The sequence below is a fragment of the Dromiciops gliroides genome, chromosome 3, assembly GCF_019393635.1.
Source record: "Dromiciops gliroides isolate mDroGli1 chromosome 3, mDroGli1.pri, whole genome shotgun sequence".
Classification (NCBI taxonomy): Eukaryota; Metazoa; Chordata; class Mammalia; order Microbiotheria; family Microbiotheriidae; genus Dromiciops; species Dromiciops gliroides.
Window position 1 is genome coordinate 630,380,977 of NC_057863.1, and position 19,394 is coordinate 630,400,370.

The 19,394-nt window shown below is 43.4% G+C and overlaps 1 protein-coding gene across 6 annotated transcripts in view; it reads right to left on the bottom strand.

The window, feature by feature from the left end:
• KCNAB2 (potassium voltage-gated channel subfamily A regulatory beta subunit 2) overlaps positions 1 to 19,394 on the bottom strand; it is a 206,960-nt gene that overhangs the window by 111,547 nt on the left and 76,019 nt on the right. For all 6 annotated transcript variants that reach the window (XM_043998130.1, XM_043998132.1, XM_043998129.1 and 3 more), the window contains one exon: positions 1,200 to 1,329. In XM_043998130.1, the coding sequence (XP_043854065.1) occupies positions 1,200 to 1,276 (77 nt within the window). In that variant the 5' untranslated portion in view covers positions 1,277 to 1,329. The remainder of the gene's footprint in view (positions 1 to 1,199; positions 1,330 to 19,394) is intronic.

Genomic DNA, 19,394 nt, shown 5'->3' on the forward strand with positions numbered 1-19,394 from the left:
GGACAACTCAAGGATTGGATCCAGACACCGATTTTTGGGTCTTTCGATGTTTTGATGGATTCTTGCTCTTATTCATGTGGGCTTTTCCCCTCTCCTGTTAGAGCCTGCCACCCACCCATGCTTTCTAATCCCTGGTAATTCCTTCCCATGACAACCTGTAATTCTTCTGTGGGGGATCGACTTTCCAAGATTTCTTTCTAGGTCTTGTAATGTTCCACAGGTATCAGAACAACACTTGGGGCCACATTGGCTTAGTTCCTCCAGTAGTGTATGGCTTGTTGGCCAGTAGGTGAAGACCTCACATTTTAGGTCGTCTAAAAACAGTGGTTCTTAGCAACCTCTTCTTCTGCCCTTATGTAACCGTTGTGCTGAAAGGCACCAAGGGCCATTTTGTATTATTTTCCCTGGTTTCCTGGATTGCCATGGCCAAAGGATGAATTCATCATTTGGTAACCACCTTGTTGGTGGCTGAGCCCCCGAACCCTTGGCTGGGCCGGTGCTCAGACAGCAGGCACAGTCTACACAGTCATGGGGCTGGTTCTTGAAGCCTTCCAGCATGGTAGAACCAGACTGAGTTTATACTCTGCTGGCCTATGGGAACCCAGGGCCACCTCCATGCCACAGCGAGGCCTCATGATAGGACAGGGGCAGAGGTACTTGAGAAAAAAACATTGAAAACATTTTCCATTTTAGATTCAACGTCTACTTTAAAAAAAGAGAAAATCACAGAGAGTGGCCTCATAGTAAGGGGGTCAAGGAAATTAGGAGAAGCTTCTAAAGCTCTGTGTTTCACAAGGATTATCTTTCCACATTTGCTAAGGGCAGCAGGAAAGACGAAAGCCCGTGGGGCCGTTATGGGTTAATGGGGGGAAAAAGAAAACCAGAATGGAGCATTTCTCTGACCACATGAAAAGTCTCTGGTCACAAGTAGATCATTTGAAAGGGGAAAAATGGGGAAGTCAGCATCTGAGCTCACCTAAAGTCATTTCTGTTAGTTTTCTCCCCACCCCAAACTTCCCTTTGAAAAGAAAAGAGAACGTCTGCAGATTCTTAATCAACATCACAGCCTTGTCTGAATTGGAAGATGGAGGACTAAGGGAAGGAGTCTGTATCTTAGGGAAGGTGTGACCCCTTTAAATCGCATGAGGGGAGGGAGGAAGCTCTCCAAGCATCACCGGAATAAGGGGGAGAGAAATCACCTGTAAATCATTCCTGGGGAGCCGGTCTGGCGTAGGGAGAGCCGCGCTGGCGAGCCCGTGGTGGATTCTGGATACATGGAGCCAGTCTCAGTTGTCAGGATTACTGTTGTTTTTCAACTCTGGAAAAATTCTGGAGAGAGAGAGAGAGAAAGAGAGAGAGAGAGAGAGAGAGAGAGAGAGAGAGAGAGAGAGAGAGAGAGAGAGAGAGAGAGAGAGAGAGAGAGAGAGAGAGAGGGAGAGATCAGAGTTGGACAGGTGGCCTTTTGGTTTATAAATTTATAAAATAACCAAACACCAACGAATGGAATGTTCCTTGAGAACAGGGCTTTATACCCCAGCAGCCAGCACAGCACAGTGCATGCCACATGCCATCTCCTGCCCTGGACCCCCATTCTGGCCATGCCTGTTAACTATGGGTGTCCCCCAAGGCTCTGTCCTGGGCCTTTTTCTCTCACTTGTGATCTCATCAACTCCCATAGATTCAATGATAATCTCTAAGCAGATGATTCTCAGATCTGTTTATCTAGCCTGTAACCTCTCTCTTGACCTTCAGTCTTGCATCTCCAATTGATCTTTGGACATATTGAACTGTATTTCTTTTTTTTTTTTTTTTGTAAGGCAATTGAGGTTAAGTGACTTGACCAGGGTCACACAGCTAGTTAAGTGTTAAGTGTCTGAGGCCGGATTTGAACTCAGGTCCTCCTGACTCCAGGGCTGGTGCTCTATCCACTGCGCCACCTAGCTGCCCCTTGAACTGTATTTCTTATAGACATATTAAACTCAGCATTTCCAAAACTGAACTCAGGCACAGTGGATAGACTGGTGTACCAGGAGTCAGGAAAAATGGAGTTCAAATTCAGTCTCAGTCACTTACTAGCTGTGTGACCCTGAGCAAGTCACTTAACCTATGTTTACCTTAGTTTGTTGTTATTGTTGTTCAGTTGTTTCAGTCGTTTCTCACCCTTTGTGACCCCATTTGAGGTTTTCTTGGCAGAGATACTAGAGTGGTTTGCCATTGCCTTCTCCAGCTCATTTGACAGAGGAGGAAACTGAGGGAAACAGGGTGAAGGGACTTGCTCAGGTTAAACAGTAAGTGTCGGAGGATGGATGGTCTGTCACTCTATCCACTGTGCCATCCATCTTACCTCAGTTTCTCAACTGTAAAATGTGAAGAATAATAACACATTCCTTGAAGGGTTATCGTAAGGATAAAATGAGATAATAATTGGACAATGCTTAGCACAGTACTATAGACATGTTAGTGTTAAGGGCTAAAATTCTAGCTAGTCTGTCTAAAATATCCAATGAGTGGTCGCCAATAAATTATAAGCTTTAGCAAGAGTTAGACTTTGAAGCATTTATTAAGGAGAATAAGAATTTGGTAAAGAGAGAGAAAAAGGCCTAGATTCCTATCTATTAAAGGGAGAGCACATTTCTAGCTCCGCTCTCCACCAGAGTCCAAAGGAAAGAGAATGAGACCGAGCGCCAGTCTCTTCCTTCCTCCTCCCACTAGCCCGCGTCACTTCCTGACGCCAAAGAAAAGACTCCTGGTCTTGCCCTCAAAGACCTTTGCTTCATGGGCGGAACTCTTCTACAGTAAGTCTCCAGCAGGTGGCGTCATTCCAATCGTTACATTAGCAAGTATATTATATATAATTATATATTATGATTTCTATTATATTTACCGTTAATCATATATCATATTTATTGTGTCATCATTGCTGTTGCCATTATCATTTAATCATCATCTTTCCCCCTAGACCCTCCCATCTTCCTACGTTCCCTACTTCCATGGAGGGTACTGCCATCCTCCTAGCCACTCAGGTTCACAGCCTAGGTGTCAATCTTGACCTCCTTTGAGACTCTCACCTCTCATGAGCCAACCTTTGCAAGATCTCTTGTTTTGTTTTTGTTTTTGTTTTGGCAGGGCAATGAAGGTTAAGTGACTTGCCCAGGGTCACACAGCTAGTAAATATCAAGTGTCTGAGGCAGGATTTGAACTCAGGTCCTCCTGGATCCAGGGCTGGTGCTTTATCCAATGTGCCACCCAGCTGCCTCCAGCAAGATCTCTTGTCTCCCCTGCCACTGTGAGCACCCTGGTACAAGCTCTCATTACCTCACACCTGGCCCATTCCAAGGTTGATCTCCCAGGCTGGTCTCCCTGCATCCAGTCTTTCCCCACCCCAATCCATCCTCCACTCTGCCATCAAAGTGATCTTCCTAAAGTCTGACCATCCCCCTCACCCCTCTACTCCCTATTCAGTAAACTCCGGGGGTTCCCATTACCTCCAGGATCAAACAGATAATCTGTTTGGCTTTTAAAGCCCCTAACAGCCTGGCTCTTGCCCACCTTTCTAGTTTCCTTACATCTTATTCCCCTGATCCAGTGACATATTTTCCCTAGTTGTTTCCTGTGGCTGGAATTCTCTCTCTTTGATCTACATTCTGGCATCCTTCAAGTCTAAGCTAAAGTCTTACCTTCTGTGAGAGACCTTTTCCTAGTTCCCTTGCTATGCCAGAGCCTACCCTCTGAGAAAACTTCCGATTTATCCTGTATACATCTTGTTTGTAGGAAGTTGTTTGCATGTTGTCTCCCCATTAGATTGTAAAGTCTGTGAGGGTCTTTTGCCTTTCTCGCTTATCCCCAGTGCTTGGTGTGGTGCCTGACACACACCTTCTCCAGCTCATTTTACAGAGGAGGAAACTGAGGCAAACAGGGTTAAATGACTTGCTCGGGTAGTACTCGATGACTTGTTGACATGGTGGGTGCTACCCGATACATCTTTATATTGTTGAACAAAAAACCAAGACGAGTTTATCTGTTTTCTTTTGATGCATTTAAGAGTTTCCATTTTGGGCATTTCGGTGTCTGAGTGAACTTCCTCAGAAAGTACAAGAAAGAAGGGGAAAGTAAATCCTTAAAGAGAGAGACATGATGCAGTGGTATGTAGGAGGAGAAAACTGGATATGGACGAGAACACCTGGGTTTTATTCCTGGCTCAGCTACTTACAGCTTGGGTGTCCTCAGCAAGTCACTTCAAGTCTGCTATCTCAAGGTCTCTTTTCAACTCCAATCAATCAATCAATCAATCAATCAATCAATCAATCAATCAATCAATCAATCAATCAGTCAGTCAGTCAAGCTACCACTGATGTAGTATTTTCAGGTTTATAAAATGCTTTTCATCTGCAACCCTGTGAGGCCTGTACTAATGTTACTGTAAGAGGTAGGTGACAGATGGACTCCAAAGGTGGATGAGCAGCCCTGAAAAGGACCTAGCAAGCCCTCACACCAGAGGTGCTAGTCCTCCCTAAACATCTGCTGACATCACTGTTGTATGCCCATGAAACCTGGACAGTCTACCAGAGCCATGCCAGGAAACTTGAACCACTTCCATTTGAATTGTTTTAGGAAGATTCTGAAGATCACCTGGTGAGATAAAGTATTGGGACACTGAGGTCTTTTCTCAAGCAGAATTGCCAAGCATTCAAACTCTACTGCAGAGAGGGCAATTCTGCTGGGCTGGTCACATTGCTCAAATGCCAAATATATTTTTGCCTAAAAGACTATCTCACAGAGAACTCACACAAGGTGAGCACTCACACAGAGGTCAGAAGAAGTGATATGAGGACACTGTAACGATTGGAATAACGCCACCTGCTGGATACTTACTGTAGAAGAGTTCTGCCCATGAAGGGAAGGTCTTTGAGGGCAAGACCAGGAGTTTTTTCTTCAGGAGTCAGGAAGTGACGCGGACTAGTGGGAGGAGGAAGGAAGAGACTGGCGCTCAGTCTCGGGCCCTCTTTCCTCTGGACTCTGGCGGAGAAGGGAGCTAGAAATGCGCTCTCCCTTTAATAGATAGGAATCTAGACCTTTCTCTCTCTCTTTACCAAATTCTTATTCTCCTTAATAAATGCTTAAAAGTCTAACTCTTGCTAAAGCTTATAATTTATTGGCAACCACTCATTAAATATTTTAGACAGACTAGCTAGAATTTTAGCCCTTAACAGATGGCTGACCACGAAGAGGAAAGCTAACCCTCAGTCTTCTTCTGATCTGCTGGTTGGGTAAGAAATTTCCCCTCCCTCTCCCTTTAACTGCTAAGTACTGGTGTACTGGCTGTGTTTTTCCTTTGAATTTTTTCGAATGGACCTTTTAAACTCCCTAATTATCCTATTTTTGATTTTGGTCTGTTTAACCAGACAAATGGGAGATAAGATCATGTTAATGCTTTGTTTTTGTGGATTTTCTATTTTTCTTTTTATTTTTGTTAAAAGAGCCAGCAACTTACTCACACAAGGAAATATCTCTCCCTCTCCCAACCATGCTTTTTCAGAGAAACCTGAAGAGATTCCCGCAGCTTTTCCCAGTTCTAACAGTAATTGTTGCTCTAATTTTGCATGCCTGGAGGCAGTGACCCACCCTCTAGAAGCTTTTAATCCCTTAGCACCTGGAGGCAAAGTGGGGGAAGAGGAATCCAGGCCTGAGTTCAAAATCAAGTCTGATTCAAATTGCTCTGGTCCCTCCCCTCCTCTCCAGACCCCACCCTCTACTCCTCCTATGGCCAAGCCCATAGCTTCCCCTGCCTGGGAAGTCCAGAGATCTGATGCACATGCTCAACTTTTTCTACCTGCATTTGCAGCTTCAGGCTCAGCCCTTCCCCGGCCTGGCTGTGCTTTTGAGACAATCTTAGAAAACTCTTTAAATTCCAGATATGCTTGTTTTGTTCATAATTTTGCTAACCTGCTTTTGTCTTTAATTAGTAATCTTATAAAGCATTTGTATGGTGAAAAGACTGACAGACAATATAGAGGGGTTAAAGAAGAAAAACTTAAGCTGAATAAGAATGACAATCATCACCATAGTTCAAGACTCCGCTTCTTTTGCCATGGAAGGGTACATATTTTACAGAAATGTAGAAGTAAGCAGCAAGGTATTGATATGAGTATTGGGGATTTTAGATATCAGAATCAAAAGTGTTCTGAATTCACTCAGAGTATTAGTATCAGTTCAGAGGTTACATAGGATTTCTATGCTATTACATCTACATTTTGAAATTAATGGTAATGGGTTTATTTTCATAGAGATTTTCATGCTTTTGAGATTGTGTCTTATACTTAGTTTTTAAAACAAGGAGAATATTTGTAAAAGCTTTTTATAGTCATGTGATCAAGTTTATATTTTATAGTACTCTTATTAATATTAAATTCATATTCATTTAGATTTCCCTAGTTTGAATTTCATTGTCTTTTATTATTCCACGTGTATTTTCTTCTATTCATTCATCTATCTAATTTTGAAACATGGTTTTGATTTCATAATACAATGTTAATTCTAGGAGTATTGTGCTCCCATATTCTGAGTTGTTTGTTTTGTTATTTTTTTTTTCCTCAACTGATTATTTGATCAAACTCTTTAAAGCATTTCCCTGGCAAATTGGTTGCCATGGCAAGTGTAAATTGATTCTAGAAGTATTATTTTTGATAAGCATATTCCCAAAAAAAAAAAAAGAGGGGAACATTTGTAAAAGTTTTCTTTTTTCAAAAAAAAAAAAAGTTCTTTGAGATTCTGTTGTGCTTTAACTTGTATTTAAGTATGTTCTGATTTTTCACAAAAGTAATTGTATACTAAGTAAAAAAAAGGGTATTATTTGAAATTGTTGCATAATTATATATTATATTTTGAGTCAAGATGTATTCACATTTTTTGCAATCATTTTTTATCCTCAATTTTAAATCCATATGAGACTTGGATTATGGGAACTTATCATTTAAGACACTAATTACCTTTATTCTGAGTTATCAGATGCCAGTTGGCCAAGGTGCCATCCAATCACAAGAGGAATACATGCAAGAGCAGACACTGAACTGTCACATGAGGGGAGACATGCATGAAGTCAAGGTATGGCCGAGGGAACGGCTTTTGACAAATGTTGAGGTTGGATTCTCTTGGTTTAATATTTTATTCTCTTTTCCCCACAATATTGTACAGATGGCTGGAAGTATTCATCCCACCCATCTCACTTCTACACCTGGCTTCTATGCTCCCTCCTATATGCCTGATGCCATGGACATCTCAATCCCATGCATCTGATTAAGTCTGACTCAGTTTCTTCCAATATGTTCGGTGGCATGGACATATATTCCATCCACCTATTTTAAGCCTGGCATACTGTATGGGCAGTACATATTGCTCAAGTGTGGGAATGTTCATATCCCATCATTTCTCTGTTCTTTTATGGTAACCCCCATAATTATCTCAGGTGTCATGATAAATACAGTGTTGAATTTGGCCTTGACACCTGTTACCAATTATATTAGATTTTTTAATTTCTCATAATGGCATGAGGATAATTAGGCAGATGATGCAAAAAGTGATGAAACAAAGATAAAAAATTATTTTTAAAAATTAATATCACAGCAATTGTCTTCTCAGTAATATTATAATTTTAAAGAATGTTTCAATTTTGTTTTATTATATGTTTCATGTGTAACAACTAAGATTCTGAATTCCCTTAGACATGTTTTTGAGAACTTTCATTGTTTGATTTGATTATTGATAAAGCTATTTTAAAGTTGTGTTAAGCTCAATTTTGTAGGAAATTTTCCTGGCTGATTACCAGCATCCATACCTCAACCCCTGAAAAGACTTCCATTCCACGACTACACCTAGAGGACATCTGAGAAAAGACTTTCAGAGACTTTACATGAACAGTTTTGATTTGTTGTTTTTGTTGTTGTTTTTCTCTTTCTGTTATAATATACACCATCTGTAACATGTATTCTCTGCAGAGGCCCTCCCTTTGCAAGACTAATGTCAAAGCGTCGGTTCATGAGGACAAAAAAAAAAAAATCGCCCCTCTGAACAAAACTTTCCTCTCTTCCTTTTCTATATTGTTGTTCACATATTATTAGTTAGCAATAGTTATTATATTCTTTTTACTGTTCCGTCAAGGAAACATTTTGTTTCTTGAGGAACAACAGGGGGGACTGTAACGATTGGAATAACGCCACCTGCTGGATACTTACTGTAGAAGAGTTCTGCCCATGAAGGGAAGGTCTTTGAGGGCAAGACCAGGAGTTTTTTCTTCAGGAGTCAGGAAGTGACGCGGACTAGTGGGAGGAGGAAGGAAGAGACTGGCGCTCAGTCTCGGGCCCTCTTTCCTCTGGACTCTGGCGGAGAAGGGAGCTAGAAATGCGCTCTCCCTTTAATAGATAGGAATCTAGACCTTTCTCTCTCTCTTTACCAAATTCTTATTCTCCTTAATAAATGCTTAAAAGTCTAACTCTTGCTAAAGCTTATAATTTATTGGCAACCACTCATTAAATATTTTAGACAGACTAGCTAGAATTTTAGCCCTTAACAACACTCTCAAGGTTTCTCTGAAGAACTTTATATCTTTTCCCACCAGGGCAATGAGGGTTAAGTGACTTGCCCGAGGTCACATAACTAGCAAGTGTCAAGTGTCTGAGGCTGGATTTGAACTCAGGTCCTCCTGAATCCAGGGCTAGTGCTTTATCCACTGTACAGCCTACCTGCCCCTAAGAACTTTATATCAACTGTGAGACATGGGAGATGCTGGCACAAGACCACCCAGCATGGTGTGCCCACATCAAAGAAAGTGCTGTGCTCTATGAGCAAAGCAGAATGACAGAGGCACAAAGATGTGAGATGCACAAATCTAGAGACATCTCCATCCAAATGTTCAGCCAGACTATTTGTGCCCCATTCGTGGCAAAGCACTCCCAGCCTGTAATGGACTGATCAGTCACAGCTGAACACACTGTACCTTGACCCCAACATCGTGATGTTATCGGTCCTCTTTGAGTACAAAGGATGAAGAATGGCATTATCAATATTTTAGAGGAGGGAAAATCGGGACTAAGAGAGATGAAGAGAGACTCACCCTGGGTCATACAGCTATTAAAGCGTCTGGGACAGAATTGAAACTCAGGTCTTCCTGACTCTAACTTCAACAGTCTACCTGTTATGCTATGAGTTGCCAATCAACAAGCATTTATTAAGCACTTACTATATGCTAAGCAAAGACAAAAATGAAACCATCTCTGCTTTCGAGGAAATTACAATTCAGCTAGAGAGAGATGATGTGGTATGTGTGTGTGTATGTGTGTGTATGTATGTATACACACACATACATACACCCACTGAAAATGAATGGAAGAATTTTGAAGGGACAGTCCATACAGTGAGGTGGTGTTAGGAAAACTTTCAGATAGTAGATGACACCAATTAAGCCTGGAAGGAAATGAAGGATTCCAAGAGGCAGAGGTAAGGGGAGAGTGCATGGGGGACAGACAGTACAAAGGCAAGGGAGGCTGAATGTATCCAAAGAATTTCAGAGTGAATCTAAGTCTGGGGAGAACTAGAAATGGACATAAAGTCTGGCTTGCCTCTGGGAAACAGGACTGTGTTTTGAATAAGCTTCTCCTAGAAGCAAGTAATGGTCTTTCAAGGTTTATTGTTGTTGTTATTGTTGCTATTATTATATCCCTTTGAGGAAGGAGCATCATAGCCTCGAGAGAATTAAACCACATGCGTGAGAGGTGCATGGCAGATGCAGGCTAGAAGCCTCGGTGTGTTCCAACCAAGAAGGGCACAACAGGATGGGGATAAAAGCTAAGATCACAGAAGTGTACAACAGTCGGCCTAGCCACAGAACAAGAAGATGACTAATGGGTGGAGAGTCCGGATGCTGCACTTGTGCCCACATACTGTAATACAAACACATTTCCTACTTCAGGAGTTTTTAACCTTTGTGTTAATGTCACAGTCCCTGTGGAAGTCTGGTGAAGCCTACTGGCTCCTTCTCAGAATTGCGTTTTTAAGTGCATAAAATAAAATATACATAGAAATATACAAGGAAACCAATTATTTTGACAAAGTTATCAGAATATTAAGAGAAAAAAGCTTATCTGGGACCTCTAGCTCAAGAACTCCTGGCCTAGGGGAAGACCCCAAGCATGTTGTGAAGGCACGTGCCTATGGGAAGACACGGACAAAGAGTAGAGCAAGAATGGACAGGCAAAGACAATTGTACTGTGAACCTCTAGGGGGAGTGCTCACATGGATGAAGTCAGAGATTCACCCATGTATTCAAAACAAACACCATCCAGGGCTCAGGTGCCCCTAAGTCCATCAGTTTCTAGCTCTGTGGTCTCCACATTTTTTTTTTTTTGATAGCACACACCTTCAGTCAAAAGTTTTTGCACACCCTCAATCTAGGTATATTTAATAATTTATAAATTATATTAAGTACAACTATACTAATAATTAGGTACATTACACAACTTGTGCAAAAAAAAAGCAAAGAAAAAAGGATGAGATAAAGATGAAAGAATATTTGGTTCTAGAAATAGTAGGGAGCCAATGGAGCCTGTTGAGAATGGAAGTGAGACTTGAGCTTTAGGAGAATCACTTTGGTAGCTGTATAGAAAATGGCTTGGGGAGGGGAGAGGCTCTGGGCAGGGAGACCAATGAGGAAGTTATTGCAATGGACAGGGTTAGAGGTGACAAGGGCATGAATGAGGGAGGTAGTTATGAGAGTGGAGAGAAGAGGACCTAAGTGAGGGATGTGGAAGTAGAAATGACAAGGTTTGGCCACAGATTGGATCTGTGAGGAGGGGAAGAGTAGCTGGGAGCCTGGTGAATGGAAGGATAGTGATGCCCTCAACAGTAATGTGGACATTTTATTTATTTATTTATTCATTCATTTGTTTATTTATTTATTTATTCATTCATTCATTTATTTATGTATTTATTTATTCATTCATTCACTCATTCATTCATTCATTCATTCATTGAGGCAATTGGGGTTAAGTGACTTGCCCAGGGTCACACAGCTAGTAAGTGTTAAGTGTCTGAGGCCGGATTTGAACTCAGGTACTTCGGGGCCGGTGCTCTATCCACTGCGCCACCTAGCTGCCCTTTTTTTTTTTAAATGTGGACATTTTAAAGAGGGGGAGGGGTGGAAGGTAAAAGATGATGAAATAAGATCTTGGCTATAGATCTCAACCCATCCATACCTGCTCTTCCTATTCAACTTAATCCAACTCAAAACAAAAAGGGGGTAGGTGGGGCTCATCAGTAGAATGGGGACAATGATAGCACTCCCTTCATGGGCTACTGTGAAGGTCAAATGAGACAACGTGAGTAAAACACTTAGCAAACCTTAAATTACTATGTTGACATCAGCTCTCACTATTGTGAGCCCCTACCTAAGCTGACTGGTTCCCAGGGCTGGTGGGGGTGGGGTGGGGGAGGGAAAGCATCCAGAAACTGACTCATCTTCTACAGCCTTAGATGAGGGTCAGGTTTATCTCGCTGTGTTGAGACCCTGAGGAGAGCCTTCCCTTGTAACCAGTGAACTTCTTGCAAGTCTTGTTACTCTTGGAGACACTGATGCCAGCCCTCCAGATGGTCTCCAGTGAAATCATTAAGACAACTCCATTGGGGCCGCTAGGTGGCGCTGCAGTGGATAGAGCACCGGCCCTGGAGTCGGGAGGACCTGAGTTCAAATCCGGCCTCAGACACCTAACACTTACTAGCTGTGTGACCCTGGGCAAGTCACTTAATCCCAACTGCCTCACCAAAAAAAAAAAAAAAAAAAAAAGACAACTTCATTAACCTCAAGCATGGGCATCCTGTCAATAGAGGACTGGTCTCCCCACCTGCAGGCAGGGCTATGTCAGCTTCTGAGGGATTTTTCCTGCCACTTACTGATTTTGTGATCTTGGGCCACCAATTGCCCTCTCTGGGCCTCAGTGTCCTCCTCTGTAAAGTGGGGGGTTGGACTAGATGGCTTTTGAGGCCCCTTCTTCCAGTTCTAGATTTATGACCCCATGATAATGATTATGATGATAACATTTATATAGGTAGGTGCTATTATCAGTGCAATTTTACAGATAAGGATATTGAAGTGAACAAAGGGTAAATGACTTGCCCAGGGTCACACAATTAGGAAGTATCCAGAGGCCAGATTTGAACCTGAGCCTTGGCTGTAGGCTCAATTGCTCTATCCATTGTGCCAATTAGTGGTCAAAGACATATTCGAGTTTTCCCATCTTGGAGAGAGTTGGAGATGTATCTCTGGAGAGGGGCTCTGTGGGGAGATAATGGGTCTGTATGGAATTAGAGATATGATCTTGGTCTCAGTTGAGCCCAACATTCTGACCAGCTCAGTGAGACGACCAGCTGTTACCTATTACAACAATAATAAGAATCAACAGTTTGTTTAGTTTTTCAGTCATATCCAACTCTGTGACCTCATTTGGAATTATCTTGGCAAAGACAATGGAATGGTTTGTCATTTCCTTCTCCAGCTCATTTGACAGATGAGGAGACTGAGGCAAACCGGGTTAAGTGACTTGCCCAGGGTCACATAGCCAGCAAGTGTGTGAGGCCAGATTTGAACTCAGGAAGATGATGAGTCTTCCTGACTCCAGGCCTGGTGCTCTATGCACTATGGAGCCCCCTAGCCGCCCAGAATCAATAATAACTGACCTTTTATGAAGTTACTTCTGAGACCCAGTTCAAACCCTCCTTTCTGCAGAAAGCCTTTCCTGGCTCCTCTTAACCCCGTGCTACTATTGCCTTCTACTCTAAGATTACCATCCATTTGCACTGTATATATTTTGTATGCATCTAACTGTCTGCAGACTGTCTTCCTGCATGACACTGGGAGCTTCTTGGGGGCAGGGAAAGTGATTTTGCTTTTATTGTTGTTATTGTTATTATTGTTGTTGTTTTATCTTCAGTGCTTAGCACAGTACCTGTCATATTAAAGTAAGAGTTTAAATCATAGATTTAAGTAAGGCAGCTAGGTGGTACAGGGGATAAAGTACTGGGGCTGGAGTTAGGAAGACATGAGTTCAAATCTAACCTCAGACCCTTACTAGTTGCATAAGCCAGAACAAGTTGCTTTATTTGCCTTGGTTTCCCCATCTGGAAAATGGGGATCATAGGATCACCTAGCTCTCAGAGTCATTTGCAGGATCAAATGAGGTCACATTTGTAAAGTACTCTGTAAACCTTCAAAGTGCCGTATAGATAGTAGCTATTTTAGGTGAGCATTTATTAATATTAATATTACATTTATTAGTATTAATATTATTGCTACTACTAATATTAGTCTATATATTTATTTTACTCATTCCATATTATTGATATATCTATTCATTTATTTATATTTGTTACATTATTACATGACAAGTTATCATCATCATTATAAATATTAACACCAATCAATGAACAATCTGAGAGACTGAATGTGACCTATTCATGAGAAGGTTATGAGATACTTTACACATGCTCCCTAACTTGAACCTCAACCCTAGTTCTGGGAGGCAGAAACAACAGGCATCCTTGTCACTGTTTTGTGAATCTGGTGCTCCATCTCTTGTCCCCATACCCTTGCACCAACTACCTCTCATGCCTGGAGTGTCCTTTCCTCCCCTTGGCTTCTCAGAATGCCTTCAAGACTCAGCTCACAGGCCACGATCTTAGGAGAGCCTTCCTGACCCTCCCCAAACGATCATAGCTATACACTTCTCCCTTTGTCCCTTGTTTTACCTCTAGTAGAATGTAAGCTCCCTGAGGACCCAAACTTTTGGGAAGAGATAGGAACCCAAAGCAAAAGTCCTTGTTTGGTTCAGAATTTAGGATCCAACGCATTTAAGGAAAGGAAAAAACTCACTTTGGATTTGAGATAAATATGTAGGGGGCAAGTCATCATTTTCTCTCTCTTTTTTTTTTTTTGTGGGGCAATGAGGGTTAAGTGACTTGCCCAGGGTCACACAGCTAGTAAGTGTCAAGTGTCTGAGGCTGGATTTCAAGCCATTTCTAATCTCAAGCAATGCATATTTCTTGATTCACCACTTTTCTGGGCCTTTGTGGGACCAGAGCTTAGGAAAGAGACCTGGGATAGACTGTTCTGGCCAGAAACTCTGAGGGTCTTCCCCTCCCAGACGGATTCTTTTGGGAAGGCAAACCAGGTCATCCTTTGCCTCCATTCTTGCCTAGCTTTTAACCACCAAATGGGTGTTGTCTCAGACAAACTGAGACCTGGGAAAGACCTTGCTTAAAAAGACCAGGGTCTCCCACTGCATCTGAGGCTATTGCCAGTCATCCTGATCCCGATGACTCTGGAGGAAGGATCGAGGCTGATGACTGCCCAGCTCTGCCTCACTTAAATCCCATTCACCCTGTTGATGTCATTGGTCCTCTTCTGAAGGACAAAAGACAACAATAAATATGGGAGTCATCATCATAGAGATTATAATCAAGCCCATGGAATCTGCTGAGATCATTGAGAGAGAAAGAGTAGAGAGAGAAGAGGGCCCAAGGCAGAGCTCCCACATCGGGGAGCAAGATACAAGTGATGACAAAGCAAAGAAGACACATAAGGAAGGGTCAGAACCAAGAGAGAGCAATGACATGAAAACCCAGAGAAGGGAGGGTGTTTAGGAGGGGGTGTTTAACAGCAGGGGCCAAGAATCAATCATTCAATCAGTCAACTGACCCATTAAGCACCTACTATGTGCCAGGAACCTTCTGTTAAGTGCTGGGGATATAAAATGAGGCAAATGACAATCCTTGAGCACAATTTAATGGGGGAGATTGAGGACTGAGAAAAAAAAAGACCCATCAGATTTGGGGAAGTAGGAGGCCTGGATTTCTGCAATAGCTTTCCATCTGGCCTTTGTCTCTCTAATCTTTCTCCATTCCAGCCCATCTCCTGCTCAGCTGACCCGGCGATTTTTCCTCAAGCCCAGGCCTGACCACATCCCCTTCCTAGTCACTGTGCTCCGGGAGCTTGCTCATAGCTCTCTGATCTCTGTTTGCCATTGAAAGCCCTTCACGGCCCGCTCCTGCTCTCGGAGCTGCTCATGCTGGCCCACCGGCCGTTTCTCACACACCACAATCCAATTTGCTCTGGCTGCCCTTCAGGCTTGGACAGCTCTCCCTGCTCCGTTCAGGTCTCAGCTCGAATCCCACCCTGTCAGGAGGCCTCCTCCGCTTCTCCCAGATGTGAGTGCCTTCATTCTGAGACCAACTTCCATTTAGGCTGCGCAGAATTTTGTGCGTATCCGGTTGTGAGCTTGTTGTCTCCCTACTAGAGAATGTGATCTCTATGATGGTGCATTGCTTTCTGCCTTTCTTTATATCCTTGGGGTTGCTCATTATAAGCTCTTTTTTTTTTGTTGGCAATGGGGGTTAAGTGACTTGCCCCGGGTCATACAGCTAGTAAGTATCAAGTGTCTGAGGCTGGATTTGAACTCAGGTCCTCCTGAATCCAGGGTTGGTGCTTTATCCACTGTGCCACCTAGCTGCCCCTCGTTATAAGCTCTTAATAAATATTGCTGAGGACTGACTTGCTTGGCACAGTGCCCAGCTCATATACAGTAATGGTTTAATAAATGCTTGTTTGTTGACAGGGCAGGACAGTTTCTTTCAGTTTGGAGCCAGCCTGGTCCTTCAAGAAAATCATCAGGGGGTAGCTAGGTGGCACAGTGGATAGAATACCAGCCCGGGAGTCAGGAGGACCTTTGTTCAAATCTGGACTCAGACAGTTGACACTTACTTAGCTGTGTGACCCTGGGCAAGTCACTTAACCCGGATTTTCTCACTAAAATAAAGAAAAAAAGAAAAGAATGAGAATAAAAAAGCCAACTCTCGGGAAAAGATGGAGAAAAGACAAGAAAGGAGGTGGTGGCATGCTCCAGAGCAGTGCAGTCAACTCAAAGAGAAAAGAGGTCACCATAAGGGTCCCTGCAGGCTGTGAACTGATTTGGATTTAAAATGTAACATTTTTGTTGTATTTTTATTGATTTTGTTACATATCCATCTGGTTCTGGCTCCACTCAGGAGTCTCTGGGGCCTTGTGTCTGACACCTCTGCCCTAGATGACTAAGAATAAAATATGGGGGTCCCAAGTCAGGAGAACTAGGGGGCTCAGCAGGCTGGAGTCAGGAAGACCTGAGTGTTCACATCTAGCCTTAGACCCTTGTAAACTGTGTGACCCTGGGTAAGTCACTTAACCCTTTTCTAACTCAGGTTCTTCAGCTGAAAAATGGGAATAATAGCACCTAGCTCCCAGGGTTGCTGTGAGGATCAAATGAGATGATGTTTGTAAAACCTAGCACAGTGCCTGGCACATAGTAGATGCTTAGCAAATACTGATTTCCTCCATCACTCCTCAATCTCCCTCCCTCCCTCCCTCCTTTTTTTCTTTCCTTCCTTCCTTCCTTCCTTCCTTCCTTCCTTCCTTCCTTCCTTCCTTCCTTCCTTCCTTCCTTCCTTCCTTCCTTCCTTCCTTCCTTCCTTCCTTCCTTCCTTCCTTCCTTCCTTCTTTCCTTCTTTCCTTCCTTCCTTCCCTCCTTCTTTCCCTCTTTCTTTCCTTCCCTCCTTCTTTTCCTCCCTCCCTCCCTTCCTTCCTTCCTTGCTTCCTTCTTTCCTCCCTTCCTCTCTCTTTCCTTCCTTCCCTCCTTAGGATAGGAGGTCTGGCTGTCCAAATGATCTCAGCTTAAGTGGGCTCTAATCCAGATCATTGCACATAAGCCTTTCAACGTGTTTTAGGTCACTTTCCCCATCATGACAAGTAGACCGAGTTGCCTGCTTTTCCACACAAGGTCAGACTTCTCCAGTGGGACAGCTGCCTCCATCCCATCATTCCTTGGTCAGACAGACAGGATGCTGAGGACTCGGGGCCGCTACTGGTGAGGAGAGGACAGAATGCCCTGCTCCATTTAAAGACACACCTGGATGGAGGCTGCCTGGCAGCCCTTGGCCCTGTGTCAATGGGTCGGGCCCCTCCTGTGCCCCAGCAGCTGTACTCCCCAGCTGTCAGCTGGAGAGCTGAGGCTCAGCCCTGTCTCCATGTCTGCTGCTCTCCCTTCCAAAAAGGGAAGTCAGCCTTTGAACCAAGCTTGGCTACTTGTTCCTCTTGAGGCTGCTCATCTGTCTTCTGAAGGAGACCAACCCAGCTCTTTTTCATGACCTCCCATGTGGAGAAAGGATGGGAGATCTGGGAGAGACTGACTGCCTCCCTCCAAAGCTCTGCATTCAGGACAGTCAGGGATGGACACACACACACACTCTCTCTCTCACACACACACACACACACACACACACACACACACACACACACACACACACACACACACACCCCTGCTGACCTGCCTGGAATATTGAATCTCTCCTCTGCTCTGCAGCTGCTCTTACCCAATGGGAAGTAACTGCATCAACCAGGCAACCAATCCCTCTGGAGACCTGATGTCTTAAAGTGAGATTCTGCAAACAACACACAGAGCAGCGGACCTGCAGCACCAAATGTAGCACTCCCAGCCCCAGGGAAAAGCAGGAAACCACAAGGAATTATGTCTCCCCCTGAACCTCAGGCTGACTTTGGGGATGGAAGGAGAATATTTCTCCTGAGCTGTTTCCCATTTAAACATATGATAAAAAAAACTAAGCAAAGTTAGAACAGCAGAGAGGAAGCTCAGTGGTTAGTGTGCTAGGGCAGAAGTAAAGACGCACGGGTCCCAATAACCGTGCCACCACTTGTCTAAAGAGGCATTGAGGGGGTAGTGGAAAGAGCCCTGGGGGACAGAGTCAGAGGACCTGGTTCAAATTCCATCTGTGCCACCTTGGGCAAGAGAGAACCTCCATTCCCTCATCTGTAAAACGTGGAAGTGGAACGACATAGGTCCCCTCCAGTGCCAGATCTGATCCTAGCTCTCTCTTATTTACTAGCTTTGTGACTTCATGTCTCTGGGACTCAGTTTCCTCACCTGTAAAATGGGGGGAAGGTTAGACTAGAACGGCCATAGGTCTTTTCCATCTCTAGATCTTTGATCCTATATCTCTGTATCTTGCCCTTTGATCCTGAACAAAAAAACCTCTAAACTGTGTTTTTAAAAATTATTTATTTTAAAAATTTATTTATTTAAATTAATTAATTTATTTTTGCGGGGCAATGGGGGTTAAGTGACTTGCCCAGGGTCACACAGCTAGTAAGTGTCAAATGTCTGAGGCTGGATTTGAACTCAGGTCCTCCTGACTCCATACACTGTGCCACCTAGCTGCCTGCTAAACTGTGTTTTTAGAAAAACTTAAACCTGGAGGTGAGGTTTGGTAATGAGCCCATTTTGTATCATCTTAGCAGGGGTTTTAGTGAAAGAACAGTTGTGAAGATACCCTGAGCTCTCAAAAGGTGCCACTCTAAGGAAAATGTCCCATTATCATCAGAGGAGTAAGCTCAGATTTTTGCCATTCAGTCATTTTTTTTTTTCAGTTCTGGCTGACTCTTTGTGACTCCATTTGGGATTTTCTTGGCAAAGATACTACAGTGGTTTGCCATTTCTTTCTCCGGCTCATTTTACAGATGAGGAAACTGAGGTAAACAAGGTCAGGTGACTTTCCCAGGGCCACACAAGTAGTAAGTGTCTGAAGCCAGATTTGAACTCAGGAAGGTAAGTCTTCCAGATTCCAGGCCGAGCACCCTAGCTACTGTGCCATCTAGCTGCCCAAGTTCAGCTTTAGCCTTCCCCTAGTCTAATCCCCTCATTTGACCAAGGAGGAAGATGAGCCCAAGAGAGGGAAGGTTGACTTGCCCGTGGACAGAGAGTTAAGCAAGGGCCAGCACTGAAAACCAGACCCTTGGACTATAGCCAGGGGTTCTTAACTGGAGGTCTGGGAATTAATTTCTCAATATTTAGATAACTGTATTGCAAAATAATTGATTTCCTTTATAATCCAATGTGTTTTATTTCTGCATTTAAAAATGTGATGCTGAGAAAGGGTCCATAGGGCTTCCCCAGCCCGTCTAAGGGGTCCATGGCACAGAAAGGGTTCAGAGCCCCTACATCTACACCCATCAATCTTTCCTCTGTACCACAATGCCTCGGTAGGAATAATCACAGCCCTTAAAGGGACCAGAAGCTTTAAAGGCAATGGGAGGGGGACCTTTGCCTGTGGAGCCTCAGTTTCTCCCCCTGCCCCCCATAGAGAAAGATTTCTAGGGTTTTCTCTTTTGTAGGTATCAGATTATGTGGGAGGGTAGGAAATGACATGGAAAGGGAAAGAACAAGCGAAAACCCAAAGTTACTGAAGGGCACATGTTCAAAACGACAATGCCCAAGTCTTGCATCTTAATATATTTTAAAGAAGCAGAAGAA